Raw genomic sequence first — 24,147 nt, forward strand, 5'->3', positions numbered from 1 at the left:
GTGTGTGTGCGCTGGCTGGAGAGAGATTGCCCCCGAGGGTCAGGCCCGCATCCTGTGCTTGCGCTGTCTCAGAAGCCGCAGTCAGTTCCTCCGCTGCCAATCCAAAGCCCAGCATCAAGGTTCCCCGGCTGGGACGCTGCACTCCCAGCTCCAAAAACAGTCGCTGCCTCCTGGGTACTTCTCCTCCCGCCAGCCGCGTCTCTGCGCTACCCGCGCAGACTGGCTGGTCTCCTTCCCGAGGTCAGTTCAGGGGGGTAGGGCTACGCCCGTGTTTGCACCATCACAGGATGTGGTGCTCAGCACCTCTGTGCCCAGTCCAAAGCCTGGCGCCAAGGTTCCCCGGCTGGGACGCTGCACTCCCGGCTCCAAAACCAGTCGCTGCCTCCCGGGGACTTCTCCTCCAGCCAGCCGCGTCTCCACACTGCCCACGCGGACCGGCTGGGCCCCCTCCCGAGGTCAGTTCAGGGGGGTAGGGCTGCGCCCCGTGTTTGCGCCATCACAGGATGTCGTGCTCAGCTCCCCTGCTCCCAGTCCAAAGCCCGGCGCCAAGGTTTCCTGACTGGGACGCTGGCTCCAGGCTCCGAAAACAGTCACTGCTTCCCCATAGTTGTTCGTCCTCGGTCTCTGTCACTCAGGTCAACTCTTTAAATCTGTGTTTGTTGGTCAGGGTTCGTAGATTGTCATGTATGTGATCGATTGTTTTTCCGAGTCTTTTTTGGAAGAGGGATCCGAGGTAGCGTCTACCTAGTCAGCCATCTTGGCCCCCTCCCCTTGTAAAACATTTTTATTGTCACTATGCCAATAGGGAACCCCAAGTCCATGACTTACAAAGGAATTTAAATTAAACCTTATCTACTTCTGTAACTTCTCTCAATTTTATAGTGACTTAGGTTAGACCTAATTTAGTCAATACACCCGCCCCCCATCTTGCTTCACCACTTGCTTGTATACAACTAATATTTAGTTAGTTAGCTACTCTTAAGTCGGCTCCAACTCTGGTGACCTTATGCACAACAGAACAAAATGTTGCCCAGTCCTGCATCATCCTCATAATCGTCAGAATGTTCAAGTCCACCGTTGAAGGTATTGTGCCAATCCATCTCACTGAGGGTCTCCCTCACTCTGTTGGCCCTCTACCTCAACAAACACGATGTCCTCCTGTAGTGATTGATCCCTCCTGATGATATGTCTAAAGCAAGAGAGTTGGACAATGTTCTGTTGTGATATGTAAGGTTTTTATTGGCCAATTTTTGGAAATAGATTGCTGGGCCTTTCCTCCTAGTCTGTCTTAGTCTAGAAGCTCTGCTGAAACCTGACCATCTAATATATTAAGCAGTAATTCTATTCTGGCCTTCTTTTTGGTGCTCAAACTTGGCAAGTGACTAGGAACTCAATGGACCCTCTGCGCCTGATCCCACATGGCCAGCTCTTGTTATTCAGGAATCCACTTATCAGCCACTGCCTCAGACAGGCCATCTTTAATGAGCCAATCCAGAAGAGTCATTGTTTAACTCATCTCCTTGTGGCATTTACCTCCATCAGAAATGTGTTTACTTCTTTATTCTCTCTACTCCCTAAAACAAAGCTATTTAAAATGCTTCAGGCTCCCTCACTTGAGACTTCTCCCACGTAAATTAACATTAGCGTTCACACCATGTATGTCTCCTAATTCTCAGAAAAATATTTTTTGTAAACGAATGAACTTGAAGAATGTAATCACTGTCACTGAATTTCACATGTAGAAACTGTTGAATTGGTATATGTTCTGCCATTTATATTCTCAACAGCAACAAAAAATAAAATAAATTTTAAAAAAAGGAATGACCACTTTAAGTATTAGAAATGACACAAGTACTCCTTTCTCTTAAGCACCAGCCCAGGCCACATAGAAAGATGTCCTCAGAGAAGATGAAAGATCTCCACTTGGATGAAAAATATCTACAACCAGAAACCAAAGAAATTAATGGAATTCCTATGACCAAGTTGATAAGTGATAACTGGGACAAAATATGGAATTTCCAAGCGAAACCTGATGATCTACTCATCTCCACCTATGCAAAGGCAGGTGAGTACCAGAAAATGGTGGTCGGGTTAAAGCCAGCTTTAGCAGAGCAATACTACCTGGAGTGGGCCTTCCAAATTTTAAAAAATGCATGCTTTTTAATTAACAAGGTTTTTCACCAGGACTGGCCCTTGGAAAAAATGAAAATCAGACTTGCTCATGGGCTCTCATTCCTCAGGACCTAAGATTCTCCTGTTTAGGTCCCTGACAGAGAAAGAGATGACCATAATCCAAAATCCCCCAAGGGATGAATGAATTACAAAGTTATACAAAAGCAAATTATCTGCAAAATAGCACATGTCTTCTTATGGTAATCTCACCAAACCAGACACTCCCTGATCTCATCTGCTAAGCTCTACTGAAATTAACCACAGTCCTTGCCCACAAGAAGCTCCTTCAGCATTTAATAAACCCAACCCAGTGTCATTGAGTCAATTCCGACTTATAGCAACCCTATAAAAAAAAAAATTTTTTTTTTTTTATGAGTCTGGTCAAATAGTTTTTGTATACTATTTTCTGTATGTAACACAGTTATGGGTATAAAACAGTTACAAACTATTATATATAGATGCACTACATTTATAAGTGAGTTCCTGGGTGGCGCAAACAGTGAAGCACTCAGGTACGAACCAAAAGGTTGGTGTTTTCAATCCACTCAGAGACACCTCCCAAGAAAGGCCTGGTAATCTACGTCCAAAAGATCACAGTCACTATAAAAAGAAAACTATCGAACGTAGTTTTACTCGGAAACACATGGTGTTGCCATGAGTCAGAATCACCTTGCTGGCAAGTGGGCAACTGGTTTAGTATTTACAGTACATACTGGGTTTGGTTTGGTTTTTCTGGTACATACTGTAAAAGAGTTTGTGGAAAAAAACAAGAGTCAGAGTAGGCAAAAGGTATCTTAGGCTTGTGGAAAGGTACATCCATCATCATCCATTGCCGTTGAGTCAATTCTGACACATAGCAACCCTACAGGACAGAGTACAACTGCCCCATAGGGCTTCCAGGGAGTGCCTGGTGGATTCGAACTGCCAACCTTTTGGTTAGCAGCCACAGCACTTAACCACTACGCCACCAGGGTTTCCGAGGAAAGGTACAGGAATTGGGAATATCATAATCGGGAAAGACAGTGATGTAATGATTTATAATCTTCCTAGCCTTATCTGTACTTATACTTTCAAGCACCGTGAGTGTGGTAAAGAACTTTAAGCTGTAACCAGTTTGAGAAAATCTTTCAGAGGCCATGAGGTGTTTGCAGAGGCTATCTGACTCCACAGGAGGAACACTTAATATTCATAACCAGAAAGATTTCAGAAGAGGGTCTGTTTACGATGGTTATTTTGAAACAGCCTTGAAATTTTTTTTTCTCCTCTCTGTCTCTCTCAGCTCAGATTTTACTCCTTCACCTCATTCCACTCTCATTTAGCCAGTACTTGCTCACTGCTCCGTGCTCATTGCCACTGAGTCAATCCCAACTCCTAGCGACCCGGTAGGACAGAGTAGAACTGCCCCATACGGTTCCCAAGGAGCAGCTGGTGGATTTGAACTGCTGATCTTTTGGTTAGCAGCCAAGCTCTTAACCACTACACCACCAGGGCTACTTGCTACCTAGGGTTTACTTAATAAACTAGGGTAGGAGCTTCCTGTTGGCAAGTTTCAGCTTCTCAATATTTTTGCACTGGCTTGCCCTGGACGCTTCACTGCCCAGGCGTTAACTTAAACTTTTAATGCACCTCAGGGATGAAATTTTGTTTTAGTTCACCTTGGAAATTATGCAGTCAACCCCTAGGTCCTCCATAAGATTGTCCCAAACGACCTCTCCAGCCTTATTCCCCCGCCATCTCCACCATGACTTAACCTCCTGTGAGCCCTACTTATGCTTTCCAAAGTGGCGTGAGCCTGCCTTTATCCTAGCTCTTGATGTTTCCTCCACCTGGGATGCTCTGCCTCATTTATGGAGATATTCATTTGCATTGTATTCCTGATTTAAATCTTTTTTTCCAAACAAATCTCCTCAACTGAGTCTTACCTGATTCCTTCAACCCTTCTCTTCTGAACCCCTGTAGCACTTTGTATGTACATCCTTTATGACTCTTATCCTATATTATTTTTTTACTTATTTGTTTATATGTATCACGTATAAGTTAAAATTAGATTTGGCTGGAGCCACTTAGACCACAAAAATGGTAAAGAGAAAAATGGACATTTGGTAGACAATTAACACTCTCTGCCACAGTCCACCCCTTTGGTTACTGTATGTCCTGTATCAGTTAAGGAGCCCCAGTAGCACAGACGTTAAGCACTCAGCTGCTAAGTGAAAGGTTGGTGGTTCAAACCCACCAGCTGGTCCACGGGAGAAAGATGTGGCAGTCTGCTTTCATAAAGGTTTACAGCTTTGGAAACCCTATGGAGCAGTTCTACTCTGTCCTATAGGGTTGCTATGAGTCAGACTCAACTTGACGGCAATGGGTTTGATTTCTTATTTTTGTATCAGTTAGGATTAATTTTTGCAGCAAATGTCATAAAACTCAAAATATTAACAAAAGAAAAAGATGTCTGGATGCTGGTCATCCAGAGCTAAAATGGAGACTGCATTGGTCATCAAAGACCCTGGCTCCTTCTAACTTTCTCCCCCATCATATTCAGATGTGGCTCTTGTTTTTATGGTCTCAGTTGACTTCTATAGCTCTAACCATAATATGAAAATTCCAAACATCACAGAGTAGAAAGGGAGGAATAAAGTCATGTCCCCTTCCTTTAAAGACAATGTCCCAGAATTCAGTGGCATGACCACATCTCGCTGCAAGGAAAGCTGAAAAATATAGCCTTTAAGCCAAGCAGCTATATGCTCAGCTAAAAATTGAAGCTACATTAATTTGAGGGAAAAGAGAAGAACAAATACTACCTAGGCAAGAAATAGTCTGTGCCATATCTTATCTCTCTCTCGAAAAAATCTAAGCTTGTTAAGGCACGGACTGTGACTAATTCATCTTCGTATCTCCCTCCATTCATTCAATTCAATATTCATTGGATCAAGCCACATTTATTATGTGTGAAGCCCTATGCTAGATAATAGGGACAAAGGGAACAAAAGGACAAGTCCCTACCTCCACTGAGCAATCAGTATCGCAAGGAGGCAAATATGTAAACAGGAAGTAACAATGAGTACAGAGGATCAATGGTGCTCAGAGAAGAGATACCGTCCATTCTAGGTGTCATGCAAGGCTCCACAGAGGAGGTGACAAGTGAGCTGAGCTTGCTCAAGACTCCGTGAATGTGAATTTAGCTAAATAAATAAATAAATAATGAAACAAATTATAAGTTAGTGGGTGGAGTTAAGAATAACTAATGCTTCCAGGCACAACCTGGACACAGGAGATTGTGGACATGATCCAAAATGATGGGGATGTGCAGAAGTGCCAGCGGGCCAACACCTTTGACCGGCATCCTTTCATTGAGTGGACTCTACCCCCACCTCTCAACTCAGGTAAGTTTTCCCAGCTAAGACCCATGAGGTTGAAACCACCATTCTGGGTCAGTTCACATCTAAGAGGAAAATTATTTCTACAATCAGCCTTCTTGAAAATATTTCCAAGGGGAACCGGGCAGAAGTTTGAAGGAGGTTAGGGTCAAAATGCCTACTTCTGGGAAAAAGACTCCAAAATTCCTTTCCTAAAAGATATGATCCAGTAGCATCAGACAGCACATTCCCTACTGTTGACTGAGAGCTTGAAAGAAACCATGAACATATAACACAGTGAAGGGAGGATGGAGGACCCGTTGCATCCGGTGATTAAGAATTACATTCCTGTGTCACTGTGCTAGTATCTCATGGAGAATTGTCTTCAGACATAATTTATCTATAACCTATCTACCAGAGAATCAAATTACATATAGTATCATTATAATCAGCAACTGTGAGGCTTCACACCAAAGATACTAAGAAATATAAGACACAGGCAGCACCTTTGAAAAGTCTGCATTCAGTTTGGGAAAAGTTACAAGTTTTTATAAATTAAATAGTAACAAATAGCAGTTTTTGCAATAGGCGATAACCCTATGGTGAAAAAGGCATAGACCTTGGAAACAGTCCAGGTGCAAAAACGAGTTTGGGTTCTTACCTGGGTGACCTTAAGCAAGTTATTAAATCTCTCCAAGCCTAATGTCTCATTTGTAAAATAATAATACATAGTACGTATTAGGAGCCCTGGTGGCCCGATGGTTAAGCATCTGGTGGCTAACCAAAAGGGTGATGGCTGGAACCCACCAGTGGCTCCATAAGAGAAAAGACCCAGCAATCATCTCCTGTAAAGATTACAGCCTAGGAAACCCTATGGGGCAGTTCTACTCCATCATGTGGGGTTGCTACAAGTCAGAATCAACAAGACAGCACACAACAGTAACAATATGTATTAAAACCCATTGCCATCGAGTCAATTCCGACTTACAGCGACCCTATAGGACAGAGTAGAACTGCCCCATAGAGTTTCCAAAGAGCATCTGGTGGATCATAACTACCGACCTTTTGGTTATCAGCTGTAGCACTTAACCACTAAGCCACGAGGGTTTCCCACATCACGTATTAAAAAAAAAAAAAAAACTTAGAAACATATTATTGATTTAACCAATTAATCTGGCACCATTTGTTGAAAAAATTATCTTTTCTCCCATTGAATTGCCTTGGCAACTTTGTCGAAAATCAATTAACCATACATGTATGGGCATATTTCTGGATCCTCTGTTCCCTTCCTTTCAACCATACATCTATCTTTACGCCAATACTACACTGTTTTGATTACTCTAGTTGTATAATAACTTTTGAAATCAGGTACTATAAGTCCTCCAAATTTGTTCTTCTTTTTTAAAGTTTTTTAGTTTCTAGATCCTTTGTATTTACATACAATTTTTAGAATTGGTTACCAGTTTCTACAAAAAAAAAAAAAAAGCTGCTGATGTTTTGATTATAAGGAGCCCTGGTACACAGTTAGTGCTCGGCTGCTAACTGAAAGGTCGGCAGTTTGAGCCTACCGGCCGCTCTGCAAGAGAAAGATGAGGCAGTCTGCTTCCATAAAGATTTACAGCCTTGGAAACCCTATGGGACACTTCTACCCTGTCCTATAGGGTCACTGTGAGTTGGAATCAACTTGAAGGCACTAGGTTTAGTTTGGATATTTTGATTGGGATTAAATTGATCTATTTGTGAATAGATTTCCTAAAAATAAAAATACTGAGTTTTTGGATCTATGAATGCAGTTTATATCTCCAATTATTTAAGTCTTAAATTTCTTTCAGCAATGTTTGGTAGCTTTCATAAACAGATCTTATATATATTTTGTCAAATTTAATTCTAAGTATTTTTTCTTTTATTCTATTATAAATGTTTTTATATTTTATGCTAAAAAAAAATTATAAAGTAAAATATAAAAACATTTAAAAATTATAGCATATAGAAATATGAAGCCCCAGTGGCACAGTGGTTAAGAGTTCAGCTGCTAACCAAAAGGTTGGCAGTTCAAATCTACCAGCTGCTCCTTAGAAACCCTATGGGGCACTTTTATTCTGTCCTACAGGGTTGCTATGAGTCAGAATCGACTCGGCGGCAACAGGTTTTTTTTTTTTTTTTTAAATAGAAATATAATTGATTTTTATATTTTTACCTTGTACCCTACACCCTGGCATATTAATCCTAGTAGCTTTTTAGTAGATTCTATCAGATTTCCTATAAATCACATCTTCTGTAAATAAAGACAATTTTATTTTTTTCCTTTCTAATCTGGATAACCTTTATTTCTTCCTTTTGCCATGTTTCACTGGCTAGAATTTCCAGAACAATGTTTAATAGAAATTATAAGAGTGGACATCCTTGTCTTGTTTCTGATTTTAGGAGGAAAGCATACAGTTTTTCACCAGTAAGTATAATGTTAGCCGTGGGTTTTCTGTAGATGCCCTTTATCAGGTTGAGAAAGTTTCCTCAGAGTTTTTATCATGAGTGGATGTTGGGTTTTGTTAAATGCTTTTAGGCTAGGAATTTAGTTCACTTATTTTCTCTCATTCTTTGTTTGTTTCGGCCTATAAATTTTCCTCTGATCACTGTTTCAAATCCATTTGTTTTTGATATGTCACGTTTTCATTTCCATTTTTCAAAATTTCTGTAATTTTACCCTGGAGGTTTTTAATATGCATTTTAAATTTCCAGGTGGAAAGGTATTTTTTTCTTTTTTCAGTATTGTGTGTAATTTCTAGTTTTATTGTACTGTGATCAGAGAATTTTTTTGTAATGTTCCAGTTTTATGGCACTCACCACCACTCATCTGTCAGTTTGTCATACTGTGGTGGCTTGAATGTTGTTGTGATGCAGGAAGCCATACCGCTGATATTTCAAATACCAACAGGGTCACCCGTGGTGGACAGGTATCAGTGGAGCGTCCAGACTAAGACAGATGAGGAAGAAGTAATGGTGATCTACTTGTAAAAAACGTTGGCCAGTGAAAACCTTATGAATAACAAGGGAACATTGTCTAATATAGTGCTAGAAGACAAGCCTTTCAGGTTGAAAGGCACTCAAAGTTGACTGGGGAAGAGCTCCTTACTCAAAGTGGAGTCAACATTAATGACACAGATGGAACAAAGCTTTTGGGGGCCTTCATTTGCTGATATTGCTTAACTCAAAATAAGGAGAACCAGCTGCAAACATCCATTAATAATCAGAATGTGGAATGTACACAGTATGAATCTAGGAAAATTGGAAGTCATCAAAATGAACTGGAATTCATAAAGATTGATATCCTAGGCATTAGTTAGCTGAAATAGACTAGTATTGGCCATTTTGAATCATACAATAATATGATCTACTGTGCAGGGAATGACAAATTGAAGAGGAATGACATTGCCTTCATCATCAAAAATGAACATTTCAAAATCTATTCTGACCTACAACCCTGTCAGTGATAGGATAATATCCCCACAAGGAAGACCAGTAGATACGGTTGTTCAAACGTACGCGCCAACCACTAATGTCAAGATGAAGAAACTGAAGATTTTTACCAACTTCTGCAGTTTGAAATTGATCAAATGCGCAACAAAGAGGCATTGATAATTACTGGTGATTGGAATGCAAAAATTGGAACCAAAGAAGAAGGATTTGGTAGTTGGAAAACATGGCCTTGGTGATAGAAATGATATGGGAGATTGCCTGATAGAATTTTGCAAGACCAACAACTTCTTCACTGCAAATATGTTTTTTCAACAACATAGACAGTGACTATACACGTGAACCTCGCTGGATGAAATACAAAGGAATCAAATTGACTACATCTGTGGAAAGAGACCATGGAAAAGCTCAATATCATCAGTCAGAACAAGGCAGGGGCCAACTGCAGAACAAACCATCACTTGCTTATATGCAAATTCAAGTTGAAGCTATAGAAAATTAGAACAAGTCCACTAGACCCAAAGTACAACCTTCAGTATATCCCACCTGAATTTAGAGACCATCTCAAGAATAGATTTGACTCACTGAACACAATGACAGAAGACCAGATGAGTTGTGGGATGAATGAAGGACATTGTACACAAAGCAAGCAAAAGGACATTAAAAAGACAGGAAAGAAAGAAAGGACCAAAATGGATGTCAGAAGAGACTCTGAAACTTGCTCTTGAATGTCGAGTAGCTAAAGCGAATGGAAGAAATGATGAAGTAAAAGAGATGAACCAATATGTTCACGCCCATGGAAGCAGCATTCAAGACATCAAACGATGTATTGCATCGGGCAAATCTGCTGCAAAAGACCTCTTTAAAGTGTTAAAAAGCAAAGATGTCACTTTGAGGACTAAAGTGTGCCTGATCCAAGCAATGATATTTTCAACGGCTCCATACGCAACTGAATGAATATTCCAGTGAATATGGAAGACTGATGAAGAATTGATGCATTTGAATTACAGTGCTGAGAAAGAATATTGAATTTACCATGGACTGCCATAAGAATGAACAAATCTGTCTTGGAAGAAATACAGCCAGAGTGCTCCTTAGAAGTGAGGATGGCCAGACTTCATGTCACTGATATTTGATTTGATATGATAAACTGATATTTAATTCAGTTAAGTGTGTGATATAATTTGGTTCAGCTTTGTAGGTTTTTTTTTTTTTTTTCGGAGGGGAACCGATAATATTCATCAACTTAAATGCTTCGATTTGCCTTTTCTGATTTTTTAATAGTAGTTTAATTTATATCATGAGGTCTAACTTTTTCTATTCATATTAATTTTATAGACTGAGTTCCTAATTTGAAAATACCCTCTTATGTCAGCTCTGCCCTCTTCTGTGCAGTTTTGCTTATGGAAGGTGTTTATGGTTGGAGGAGAAGAAGGAATTGTCATGCACGGTTTCCTTTCATTTCTACGATATCTTTCATTGTATCTTTCTTATTTCCTTCTTTACCTTCACTGCCACATCTCCAAAGTGTAGCTTCCCATCTCTGTGTATCTAATGCCCCCTAGGAAGCTGTGCTTCTCTAAGAGTGACACTTAGGCTTTACTTGTGAACCCCTTCCCTATAATTTGTGCTGTACATGACCAAATTCCATCTTACAATTATCATTTTGGCATTTAGTGTTGTACTTTCTATATCTAGTAGTGATGAAGTCTGTGTTTTATCTAAGTCTTCCTTTCCCCTCTACTGTTTTTTACAAGTGTCTTAAGATCCTCTACTGTGCCCCATATGCACAAGCAGACCAATTTCTAATCCTGGCTCTCACACATACTAACTTTGAAAAATGACTTGACAACTATAAGGTTCAATTTTTTCTCCTTAAGATATATCCTAGTACAGAGCTACATGCTAGCACATGACTGGTAGTTATTGTGGTCCTTGACCTTGAAAGGAAGATTAAATAAAGCTGTTTACACAGAACTGCTAGAGGGGTAGAGCTAGCCCAATAACCTCTTTCCCTTAAGAGAGATGGCATCTCTTCTCCAGCTTCCTTTCTTCTTCATTGCAGGAATAGAAAAGCCTGAAGAATAAAACATTCAGGGACTTGTTGGAGTCATAGTTCTCACCAAGCTCAAACTTCCCAAAGCATCTTTCCCTGCCCCACACAACCACACACTAGTCCCCAACCAATGAGGCGAGTAATGTTGTCTCAGTAGTTTTGCAATATCTCATTAGTGCTTTCCTTTACCAGGCTGACAGTTAAGTTGTCATCAGGAGGAAAACATAGATACCTAAAACCATTATTTTAGTCAAAAAGTCACTTTTTTGGTCAATCTGATATCATATGTTTGGCCAGACACTTATATCAAATCCATGTAGCTAATAAAAATATGCAGCTGAATGGTCTGACCTTGTTTCCCAGGTCTGGATCTGGCTAACAAAATGCCTTCTCCTAGAACTCTGAAGACTCATCTGCCTGTTCAGATGTTACCACCTTCCTTCTGGAAAGAAAACTCAAAGGTAAGAAGAGCCAACATTTCAAACCCAATTTTAATCAGTACAGCCAAAGAATGCCTCTAAGTGATAACAACAACAACAACAAAAAACCTTGAAAAACAAATAACCAGTGGAGATATGGGGCAGACGGTGGCATTATTTCACATTCCCAAACACTGCACTCTGGATCTGCCTTGCCTTCAAAACATTATTTCTGGATACAAACTACGAAGTTTCCAGGTAAAATCATTCTGATTGACTGCCATAGTCAAACACTGTAAGCAATGCAACAAAGTAGGTATCTCCTGAGAAAGACTGGTAACTCAGTTTGGGTCCTCCAAAAGCAAATGCCAAGGCCATGTTAGATGTGAAAAAAGATTCATTTAGGGAAAATTCTGTGAGGGAAAACATAAAAGGAGATAAAGTAGGGATGGAATGTCATATAACCATGATGCAGGTCTGATCCCAGTGAATGAGAGAGGCAAAAAAAAGGGATGGATAAACAGAGACTCAGACTACATTGCAGCCCTGAGCAAGCTTTAGCCAGGCCGATACAGAGTCCTGGAGCCAAAGTCAACCATCAGAGGAGTCCTGAATCTCATAGGCCTAGTCCTACATATCCCTGCTGCAGACAGTCATTAGCTAAGAGTAGCCCTTGAGGACTATGGCCTCAAAAGGAACGTGGTGGTGGATTCAGGGTACAAAAAACGGAGACCACCCATCAATTATCCTTACCAGATATCAACCCAGATAGGGTAATCACAAAAATAAATCAAAGCTAAAACACTCAAAACAGAGACATCATTATGTAGAAGATGACAACATTAAAACAAAAAAGAGGGACTAAAAAATGTAGTCACAGATCTTTCATATGGAGAGGAAGTCAAGGCAATATAAAGAAGTAAAAGATTAGTTTAAACTTAGAAAAATGGAGGTAAATATTAAGGTAACCACAAAGGAAACTAACAATCCTAACACATCAAAATAAAAAACCAGAAAAACGTAAAGACTCAGCAAATACAAAAGCAATAACAATGAAAAAGAGGAAAAGAAAATATATAAAGGAAAACGACTCAGCACAGAAAATTAAGTGGAAAAAAGAAACTACAAACGACACACACACACCAAAAAAAAAGGCACCAGACAGCACTCAACTCATACCTATCAATAATTACGCTGAATGGAAATGGACTAAAAGCACCAATAAAGAGACAGAGAGTGACAGAGTGGGTGAGAAAAAATGATCCCTCTATATGCTGCCTACAAGAGACACACCTTAGACTTAGAGACACAAACAAAGCAAAATTCAAAAGATGGAAAAAGATATATCAAGCAAAGAACAATCAAAAAAGAGCAGGAGTGGCAACACTAATTTCTGACAAAATAGACTTTAAAGTAGAATCTACCACAAAGGATAAGGAAGAACACTATATAATGACTAAAGGGTCAAATATATCAGTACGATATAACCATAATAAATATTTACAAACCCAATGACAGGGCTCCAAAATACATAAAACAAATTCTAATAGCATTGAACAGAGAGATAGATAGCTCCACAGTAATAGTAGGAAACTTCAACACACCACTTTCAGTGAAGAACAGAACATCCAGAAAGAAGCTCAATAAAGACAGAACAGATCTAAATGCCACCACAAATCAGCCAACTTGACCTCATAGACATATACAGAACACTCTATCCAACAGTATACTTTCTTTTCCAACATACATGGAACATTCTCCAGAACTGACTACAGATTAGGTCATAAAGCAAGCCTTAACAGAACCCAAAACATCAAAATATTACAAAGCATCTTTTCTGATCATAAAGGCATAAAAGTAGAAATCAATAACAGACAAAGCAAGGGAAAAAAATCAAACATATAGAAACTGAACAACACCTTGCTCAAAAATTACTAGGTTACAGAAGAAATTAAGGATGGAATAAAGAAATTCATAGAATCAAATAAGAATGAAAGCACTTCACACCAGAACCCTTGTGACACAGTAAAAGCAAGGCTCAGAGGTCAATTTATAGCAATAAATGCACACACCCAAAAAAAGAAAGGGCCAAAGTCAAAGAATTATCCCTATGACTTGTATAAATAGAAAGAGAGCAGCAAAAGAAGCCCCCGGGAACCAGAAGAAAGCAAATAATAAAAATTAGAGCAGAATTTGAGAACAGAAAAACAATTGGAAGGGTTAACAAGACCAAAAGCTGGTTCTTTGAAAAGATCAACAAAATCAATAAGCCACCGGAACAGACTGACGAAAGAAAAACAGGAGAGGAAGCAAATAACCTGAATAAGAAATGAGATGGGCGATATCACAACAGACCCAACTGAAATTAAAAGAATCATAACAGAATACTATGAAAAACTGTACTCTAACAAATTTGAAAACCTAGAGGAAATGGAAAAATTTCTAGAAACACACTACCTACCTAAACTAACACAAACAGAGGTTAAAAAAAAAAAAAAAAAAAACCACAGAGGTAAAAAAAAAAGGAAAAAAAAAAATTTTTATTTATTTATTTTTTTTTTTGTGGAACAGCTAAATAAACCTATAGCAAAAGAAGAGATTGTGAAGGTAATTTAAAAAACCCAAACAAAGAAAAGCCCTGGCCATGGTGGCTTCACTGGAGAATTCTACCAAACATTCACAGAAGAGTTAACACCACTACTACTGAAGGTATTTCAGAGCATGGAAAAGGATAGAATACTCCCAAACTCATTCTATGAAGCCAGCATAACCCTGATACCAAAACCAGGTAAAGACACTACAAACAAGAAAATTACAGACCAATATCTCTCATGAACTTAAACTCAAAAATCCTCAACAAAATTCTAATAGCATTCAAGAATATGTTGGAAAAAAAATTCACCATGACCAAAGGCAATTCATATCAGGTATGCAGGGATGGTTCAACATTAGAAAAACAATCAGTGTAATCCACCACTTAAATAAAACAAAAGACTAGAACCACACGATCTTATCAATTGATGCAAAAAAGGCATTTGACAAAGTCCAACACCCATTCACAATAAAATCTCTCAACAAAATAGGAATAGAAGGAAAACTCCTCAACATAATAAAGGGCATTTGTACAAAGCCAACACTCAATACCATCCAAAATGGAGAGAGTCTGAAAGCATTCCCCTTGAGAACAGGAACCAGACAAGGATGCCCTTTATCACTGCTCTTATTCAACACTGTGCTAGAGGTCCTAGCCAGAGCAATTAGGCTAGACAAAGAAATAAAGATCATTCGAATTGGTAAGGAAGAAGTAAAAGTATCTGTATTTGCAGATGATATGACCTTATACACAGAAAACCCTAAAGAATCCTCAAGAGAACTACTGGAACTAATAGTTCAGGAAACAGTCAGGATACACGATAAACAAAGAAACATCAGTTGAATTCTTCTATACCAACAGAGAACATCAAAGAGGAAATCACCAAATCAATACCATTTACAATAGTCCCCAGGAGGATAAAATAGTTAGGAATAAATCTAACCAGAGACGTAAAAGATCTATACAAAGAAAACTACAAGACACTACTGCAAGAAACCAAAAGAGACCTACATAAGTGGAAAAACATACCTTGCTCATGAATAAGAAGACTCAATGTTGTGAAAATGTCTATTCTACTCGAATCGATCTACAGATACAATGCACTCCTGATCCAAATTCCAAAGGCATTTTTTAATGAGATGGTGAAACAAATCACCAACTGCATATGGAAAGGGAAGAGTCCCCAGATAAGTAAATCATTACTGAAAAAGAAGAGCAAAGTGGGAGGCCTCACACTACCTGATTTTAGAAACTATTATACCACCACAGGAAACCTGGTGGAGTAGTGGTTAAGTGCTACAGCTGCTAACCAAAAGGACGGCAGTTCAAATCCACCAGTCGCCCCTTGGAAAGTCTATGGGGCAGTTCTACTCTGTCCCATAGGGTCACTATGAGTCAGAATTGACTTGGCAGCAATGGGTTTGGTTTTTTGTTTTTTTATACCACCACAGTAGTCAAAACAGCCTGGTACTGGTACAACAGATAGACAGACAAATGGAACACAATTGAGAATCCAGACATAAATTCATCTACTTACGAGCCGCCAATATTTGACAAACCCCTAAAGTCTATTAATTGGGGAAAAGACCGGTCTCTTTTACAAATGGTGCTGGCATAATTGGATATCCATCTGCAAAAAAATGAAAGAAGACCCATACCTCACACCACGCACAAAAGCTAATTCAAAATGGATCAAAAACCTAAATATAAAATCTAGAACAATAAAGATCATGGAGGAAAAAATAGGGACAATGCTAGGAGCCCTAAAACATGGCATAAACTAGTATACAAAACATTACTAACAACACACATACACCAGAAGAGAAACTAGATAACTGGGAGCATCGAAAAATCAAACACCTACGCTCATGCAAAGACTTCACCAAAAGCATAAAAAGACAACCTACAGACTGGGAAAAAAAAATTGGCTATGACAAATCTGATCAGCATCTAATCTCTAAAATCTACAAGATACTGCAAAATCTCAACACCAAAAAGACAAATAACGCAATTAAAAAATGAGCAAAGGATATGAACAGGCACTTCACTAATGAAGACATTAAGGCGACTAATAGATACATGAGGAGATGCTCATGATAATTGGCCATTAGAGAAATGCAAATCACAATTACAATGAGGTACCATCTCACCCCAACAAAAAAGAAAAATATTGATCCAAAAAACACAAAATAATAAGTTGGAGAAGTTGTGGAGAGACTGGAACATTTATACACTGCTGGTGGGAATGTAAAAAGGTATATACACTTTGGAAATCGATTTGTCACTTCCTTAAAAAGTTAGAAATAGAAGTACCATAAAATCCAGCAATCCCACTCCTTGGAAGATATCCTAGAGAAATAAGAGCCCTCACATGAATAGATACATGCACACCCATGCTCACTGCAGCACTGTTTACAATACCAAAAAGATGGAAACAACCAAGATGCCCATCAATGGATGAATGGATAAACAAATTATGGCATATTCACACAGTGGAATACTATGCAACAATAAAGAACAATGATGAATCCATGAAACATCTCATAAGATGGATGAATCTGGAAGGCATTATGCTGAGTGAAATTAGTCAGTTGCAAAAGGACAAATATTGTATGAGTCCACTATTATAAGAAGTCAAAAAAAGGTTTAAACACAGAAGAAAACATTCTTTGATGGTTATGAGGGTGGGAAGGGAGAGAGAGAGGTATTCACCAACTAAAGAGTAGACAAGAACTATTTTAGGTGAAAGGAAGGACCATACAGGGGAAGTCAGCACAACTGGACTAAATGAAAAGCTAAGAAGTTTCCTGAAAACAACCAAACACTTCTAGGGACAGATTAGCAGGGGCAGGGGTCTGGGGACCATCGTTTTCAGGAAACATCTAGGTCAATTGGCATAATAAAGTAAATCAAGAAAACATTCTGCACCCCACTTTGGTGAGTGGCATCTGGAGTCTTAAAAACTAGCAAACAACCATCTAAGATGCATCAATTGGTCACAACCCACCTGGAGCAAAGGAGAATGAAGAACACCAAAGATACAAGGAAAATATAAGCCCAAGAGACAGAAAGGGCCACATAAACCAGAGACTCCATCAGCCTGAGACTGGAAGAACTAGATGGTCCCGCCTACCACCAATGACCACCCTGACAGGGAGCACAACAGAGAATCCCTGATGGTGCAGGAGAAAAGTAGGATGCAGAACTCAATTTCTAATAAAAAGACCAGACTTAATGGTCTGACTGAGACTGGAGGGACCCCAGAGGACATGGCCCCCGGACTCTCCATTAGCCCAGAACCATTCTTGAAGTCAGCTCTTCAGTCAAAGGTTAGACTGGACTTTGAGACATAAAATGATACTAGTGAGGAGTATGCTTCTTAGCTCAAGTAGACACATGAGACTATGTGGCCAGCTCCTGTCCAGAGGCGAGATGAGAAGGCAGAGGGGGACAGGAGCTGGTTGAATGGACACAGGAAATACAGGGTGCAGAGGAGGAGTGTGTTGTCACATTGTAGGGAGAGCAACTAGGGTCACATAACGTGTATGTAAGTTTTTGTATGAGAAACTGACTTGAATTGTAAACTTTCACTTAAGGCGAATAAAAAAAAATTGCAATAAACATTTACCGCTAGCTCCCCAGCAGACTCAGATCTTTGTATCAGCTGGACCAGCACATCTCCCTGTAGGCAAGCTACTTTGGAAGCCCAATTATCTGAAAGTTCCTGAGAGACTGAGTTGATGTTAAGAAGTATCTCTCAGCTAAGGTAACTGTAGACTGTCTCACCTGCTAGACTGAATCCTTACCAAGGAAACTACAAAGGCCAAGACACACTCTCCTCAAGGCAGTGCTCATATACACAATGCCAGCGATTGCTTTGACTCTCTCCTTTTCTGAGTCTCGGTGACTCACCATCTCTTCATCTTGCCTATCTCCTACCTCCAAAGTATAATGTGATTGAATAGGTGTCCACTTACCAAAATGCTATCTATCCCTTTTCTGACTTGCCTACCTGAGATCATACCTAGGTCACCTTGACTTGAGTTTCAGTGTAAAGACTACTTGGTTTATTGCCACAGATGGATAATCTTATTTACTGTGAATCTCACCGTGTGACTTCTACTGGTATTTCCAAATTGTGTAGACTCCACGTCAGAAGACATAGTTACACTTAGTTAGTCATCACATAAAATTTGATTTTTGCAAAAAACCAAGCCTTCTAAATAATATATAATTCCAACGGCATCACCTTCCTCTATCCACTTAGAATTGTGGGTTATTTGATTAGAAAGTGGCTTTAAAGAGTATAGTCCAAGCTTTTCATTTTGTGATGGATGAACAGGCTCTCAGAAAAATTAAATATTTGACATTAAGTAAAATCTAGGGATCCTAACTCCACACCACAAATATTTTTTACTACGTTTTTTCTGGTCTAGCCCAAGGCTTCCCATATTTCCAGTTACTCAGGCCTTGATTTGCAAAAATAACCAACAAAAACATTAAGAAATATGTTTATACAATAATAATAATGTCTTGCAGTGATACCATATTTTTTGGTTTCCTCACTGCTTTTATGAATGTTGACTAGAAAGACAAACGGTTGCTATGCATCCTTTGTAGCAGGAAAATGGACAAGAAGAAACAGAATCAAAGACTATGCTCATCTAGGGGAGTAATGGGGGAAATGCAGTTAAGAATGCCAGTAAAAATGAAAAATGCAGTTAAGAATGCCAGAGTACAGGATAATTTGCCTTTCCTATGAGACCCTGTTGGTGTAGTGGTTAAGATTGGCAGTTAGAATCTGCCAGGCGCTCCTTGGAAACTCTATGGGGCAGTTCTACTCTGTCCTATAGGGTTGCTATGAGTTGGAATTGATTCGATGGCACTGGGTTTTTTGTGTTTTTTTTTTCCCTATGAGAAGACATTCATGACAAACAGCTTCAAAGGTGGACTAACACTGTCCTCAGAGGTCCTGCAATTTCATCAATGAATGAAAAGTAGGAGTGAAAATTCATCTATACGGCAGCAATTCATCCTGTTGAAATGAGACTAAACGGCTAACTGCTTTAGCTTTTCTATCATCTAATTAGATCTCTTGCTGAGTGAAAGCCAAGGAGCACCTACCTTTCACACACTGAGAAATACCATGGGTAACCTCTTTAACTTCCAGAACTATCATAAGGTAAATATTACATTTATCATCCAAACAAGGATACTTTTAAGAGAGAAAGAGGATGCTCTTAATAATAATTATGCTAACACCACAGACATAAATTGGAGCTGCCCCTCAGGAAACTGGAACATACTGTCACTTTGATAATAGAAAAATGGACATCCAGTTATTCAAATGAGATAGTCCAAGATTCTACTAAGAAAGTTTCTAATAACTTGGTTCTCTGCATGAAACAATTGTGTTTTTCTATCTTGTATTCTCTCTGCTTTTCACTGCCCTTGCTGGCTGATTCCAGATTATCTACGTGGCTAGAAATGCCAAGGACTGTCTGGTGTCCTACTACCATTTCTCGAGAATGAATAAAATGGTGCCTGACCCCGGTACCTGGGAAGAATATATTGAGTCATTCAAAGCTGGAAAAGGTAAATGAAAGAAAACTGGGAGTTCACACTTCCTTACTCATTCATCTACTGACATCAGACAGGAAGGTTTTTCATTGAAAGATTCATTCAATCCATCAAGATCCTGAGAGGAAATAGATGGCACACTTAACCTGGGTCATTTGAAGAGAGTTTAATAAAGAGGCTCTTTACAAAGCTGTGGCAGATTTAAGGAAATATACAGGTGTAGTGCAAGACTCTGAAGCTAGCAACAGCAGGGAGACATCGCCACCTGGAAACAGGAGAGAACCCCCGAACTGGAGCTGAGCCTTTGGTAGAGGGAAGCCATCAACCACAGTGAGCCAATGGAGGGGTAGGCGGTAGGGATAAATACAGTGTCCTTACTTTCCTCCTGCTTTCAAACTCCTTCCAATGCCTCTTACTGGCAGACCCTAATTATAAGACTTAGGACAAGGGACTCCACTTACACAGTCCATATAGATCAACCTTAAAGGGCACAGAGCAAAGTGGAGCAGGGTGGAGAATGGATTTGGCAGAGCCAACAAAAGATACCCAGTGCACCTCTCTTCCTCCCACTTATGGTCACAAAGAGTAAGGGTGTCTAAGTATCTGGTAAACATCCCGCTAGGAAACAATATTTATTGCACTATGCAGTAATACACAGAAAATAAAAGACTATGAATCTCTAGCCATGAGACAATCACTCATGCAGAAGTTCAAGGGTAGAAATATAAACCAAGGAATCCAGAACAACTTTTTATCATCTACCCTAAGTATTAAAACCCCCGTCTTCTAAAAATAAGAATTTTGCCTACAGCCTTTGTCTTCTGGTTGTATTTATTAAATGCCCATTACCCTTCACGTATGTTGAGACATTCATGTCTTTTTGTATCAAACTCATATTGACCGCCCTCTCTCTCCCCTTCCCTCAGTGCTGTGGGGCTCCTGGTATGACCATGTAAAGGGATGGTGGGATGCAAAAGACAAGCATCGCATTCTCTACCTCTTCTATGAGGACATGAAGGAGGTGAGGATCAGTTTGGTCTCCATCAAATCTTCCCACATTCTCTGATACAACATAGCCCAGTTAGAACCCTGGCATTGTAGGCTGTCCTACAGAAGAGCCTTTAGTGTGAGTCCTCTCTCTCTGTGCCACTCTTTCAAACCTCAGTTTTATTCTTTTATTGTTATTTCTAATCTTCTCAGTTTCTTTAGTTCAGTGTACAATTATCAGAAAATTATTTCTCCTAAAACCCCCTCATTGTAAAGTTCGTGTTTTATAATCAAATCGACCTGTTGGCTCCTGACATTTAGGAGCCAAGTTTCTTCACCTGCGAAATGAGTATAATATCTGTCTCACAAAGTTATTGTAAAAATTTATCAATGTATGAAAAGTGCCTAGGTTTGTTCTCTCCCTCTCACACTCCAAGCCCACAGCATAAACAGAAGTCTACACCATACAAACATTGACAGGATTAGTCCTACCTATTGGAAGAGTGGACTGATTTCTCTACTTCAAGTCATTCTGAGTGGAGTGGCATCACAAATTCACTTTCATGGTGCAGGGGTAAATATTCTAATATTAAAAAACTACCTCCTACTCCATGGCTAAGCTGTCCTCTAAAATCTAATCAAAAGCTGTAGCTCCTTCTCTTTCTATATCTCTGATTGTGTGAGCAGTTTAAGAGTTTCAGAAAGAACCAAGGAACAAGGGTTCAAATATCTGCATCAGTTTGAGATGTCTTTTTATTCGTTTCTCTTACTTACCTCCTATTAAACTCATAGGCCTTTTTTGCCATCACTTATATTCCAAAGGAAACCCTAGTGGCGTAGTGGTTAAGAGCTATAGCTGCTAACTAAAAGGTTGGCAGTTCAAATCCACTCTATGGGGCAGTTCTGCTCTCTCCCATAGGGTCGCTGTGAGTTGGAATCGACTCGATGGCAACAGGTTTGATTTTTTTTTTTCTTTTTTTGGTATTCCAAATACTCGAGACAGTCATGCTGTGCTTCACCACTCACATTTTCCTTCCTTTATACAACCTGTCCTATCTCGTCCAACCAGATATAATTCACCTTCCTCTCAAATTTCATGGCACTTCTGCATGCGGGCAGCATGTCGTTTCCCAGCCAGGTATTACATTTAGTTGTGTTTATATTTGATTCCTCTTCTGCGGTGTAAACTTCTTGAGGCCAGAGACTGTCCTCATTTTTGTGTTTCTGTAGGGTCTACTACATAGTAGTCACTTGAGAAATATTTGTTGAATTTATTTGAATTGATTCCTTAACTTATCCCTCCCCAAACATTGCTTGTCCACCAAGTAGAATGTCTTGCCTAACAGGAGATCTGATTATTTGTTTTGTTTAACTGTCCTACCTACAGGACCCAAAGAGGGAAATTCAGAAGATACTGAAGTTTCTGGAGAAAGAAATATCAGAAGAAATTCTGAATAAAATTATCTACCATACCTCCTTTGATATAATGAAGCAAAACCCAATGGCCAACTATACCACTTTGCCTACCAGCATCATGGACCACTCCATCTCCCCTTTTATGAGGAAAGGTAGGTGAGACTTACATTCTGAGATACTAAATTGGACTCTGTGACCTGCTTAGATTTTCCAGTAAGGTTTCATGTTCTATTGTTTATTCTCATCAGCAACACCTCTGTACAAGTTTTGAAAGGCAAGCTTCCTATTTTTCCCCATTCTTGTGAGGGTTTTAAGAGTGCATGCTTCTTCCTCATGAACTCCTGTAGCAATCACTAAGATTTTGTCTTGTTTCAGGGATGCCTGGAGACTGGAAGAACTATTTTACTGTTGCCCAGAATGAAGAATTTGACAAGGACTACCAGAAGAAGATGGCAGGAAGCACCTTGACCTTCCGCACAGAGATCTGAGAGCAATTAAGTAGTCCATCCTGAACTTTCTTAGATTTTAGCCATTTCAGCCTCATGATAAGAATACTTAAAGCAATTACACTATTCCTCCAATCCTAAGCATTTCCACACTATCTATAGATGCTATGCCACCACGGCAATACTTCATCAAGATGTAATCAAATCCTGGGTAGAAAGTTTAAAATTAAGTTATGTGATCACTCACATAGACAGCTAACACATGATAATATGCTCACCTACATTAAGGCAAAATAAACACTTGATTTAACTCCATCACTAGCTTACAGTAGTCTGGCCTCCCAGAGGCAAAGTTCATGAAAAAAATAAGTAAAATAAGAGTAGAACTTCAACATGAAAGAAAGAGAACAAGGGATACAAAGAGGATGAGAAGTGAGCACTAGGGAGAATATGAAAGGAGAAGCAATTTTGTCCAGAATGGTCAAGCACTGAGAGACACAGGATGACCCAACTCTTTGACATGTTATCATGAGGTGCAGAGGATAAAATGAAGAATATAAGCAAGTTGTGCCAGACCGAGGTGGTCTCAAGCTGGAGATGGTCTCAAGACCAAAAAGAAAGGCCAAGTTTTCTTATTTATCTTGCAAGAAAAAAACAACCCACATCTGTGGCCAATAAAAGATTGAGAAGCAGAGGAAAAAATGTATTTCAAGTGGACTTCTTAGCAAGCAAAAACAGTCCTAACTTAGGTCAAGGGGCAAAAACAAAACACGCAGCTCTTCGTGCACTTTAAGAAAAACTTGAATGACACAACTCTGGAAAAAATCACTTTACATGAATCTTAAAAACAGAGTTCTTGGCACAATTGTCAGGATTACCAAGCTGGTCAACCATGCATTTAGCCATGTTCTGTTTCTCCTCCTTTTTATTAAAACCTGTCTTAAGAAAGTATTTGCCATCATTTACACAAGTTAGACAAAGATCAGAGTATTACATTAAAAGGATGAATAGAAGAACTCCAGGTATCTGCCAACATATCAGGAAGGTACATTTTGTGGGAAGGTTTGCTTTCCTGTGGCACTGATTCATATAATACGGAAAATATCTACTCCACCCAGAAATAAGTTAAGCCCTATTTGTATTCTTCTGTCTTCCCACTTTCTAAAGTATGCTTCTACCCACTACCACCCATTACCATCGAGTGGATTCCGACTCATAGTAACCCCATAAGACAGAGTAGAACTGCCTCATAGTGTTCCCAAGGCTGTAATCTTTATGGAAGCAGACTGCCACATTTTCCTCCCTCAGAGTGGCTGGCAGGTTCAAACTACAGACCATTCAGTTAGCAACCAATCACTTTAAACTACTGCACCACCAGGGCTCCTCAAAAAAAAAAAAAAAAGTAAGCATGCAAATAATTAAACACATGAAAAATAATCTGGTTAAATATTTAAGCAGAGTACTGACTAATGCTGAGATAAAACACTGAGAAATGAACCAGCCTGTTTAAGTAGCAAATACATTTTTATCAGGGAACACCCACACCAACTGCCTTCAGTTCATATTCCAAGGGGTATATAAAAATTTAGGCAGCAAGCACGCAAGTACTCCTTTCTAGACACAATAGGGAACCCTGGTGGCAAAGCGGTTAAGA

At 39.4% G+C, this 24,147-nt stretch overlaps 2 protein-coding genes across 2 annotated transcripts in view; one reads left to right on the forward strand and one right to left on the reverse strand.

The window, feature by feature from the left end:
* LOC111751558 (uncharacterized) overlaps positions 1-24,147 on the reverse strand; it is a 360,216-nt gene that overhangs the window by 161,828 nt on the left and 174,241 nt on the right. The window lies entirely within an intron of this gene.
* Positions 1,894-22,579, forward strand: SULT1C3 (sulfotransferase family 1C member 3). The gene is made up of 7 exons (XM_003413618.3): positions 1,894-2,065; positions 5,424-5,552; positions 11,416-11,513; positions 19,533-19,659; positions 20,571-20,665; positions 22,019-22,199; positions 22,423-22,579. Exons 1-7 carry the CDS (start codon positions 1,894-1,896, stop codon positions 22,533-22,535), a joined length of 915 nt encoding a protein of 304 aa, XP_003413666.3. The 3' UTR covers positions 22,536-22,579.

Source organism: Loxodonta africana, chromosome 15 (assembly GCF_030014295.1).
Source record: "Loxodonta africana isolate mLoxAfr1 chromosome 15, mLoxAfr1.hap2, whole genome shotgun sequence".
Classification (NCBI taxonomy): domain Eukaryota; kingdom Metazoa; phylum Chordata; class Mammalia; order Proboscidea; family Elephantidae; genus Loxodonta; species Loxodonta africana.

What these genes read in the sequence shown, in the direction of transcription:
- SULT1C3 (XM_003413618.3), top strand. Translation starts at nt 1,894, where the DNA reads ATGTCCTCAGAGAAGATGAAAGATCTCCACTTGGATGAAAAATATCTA. An exon ending in TCTGGAAAGAAAACTCAAAG is followed by an intron (nt 11,514 to 19,532) that starts GTAAGAAGAGCC and finishes GGCTGATTCCAG; the next exon opens with ATTATCTACGTGGCTAGAAA. An exon ending in GTCATTCAAAGCTGGAAAAG is followed by an intron (nt 19,660 to 20,570) that starts GTAAATGAAAGA and finishes CCCTTCCCTCAG; the next exon opens with TGCTGTGGGGCTCCTGGTAT.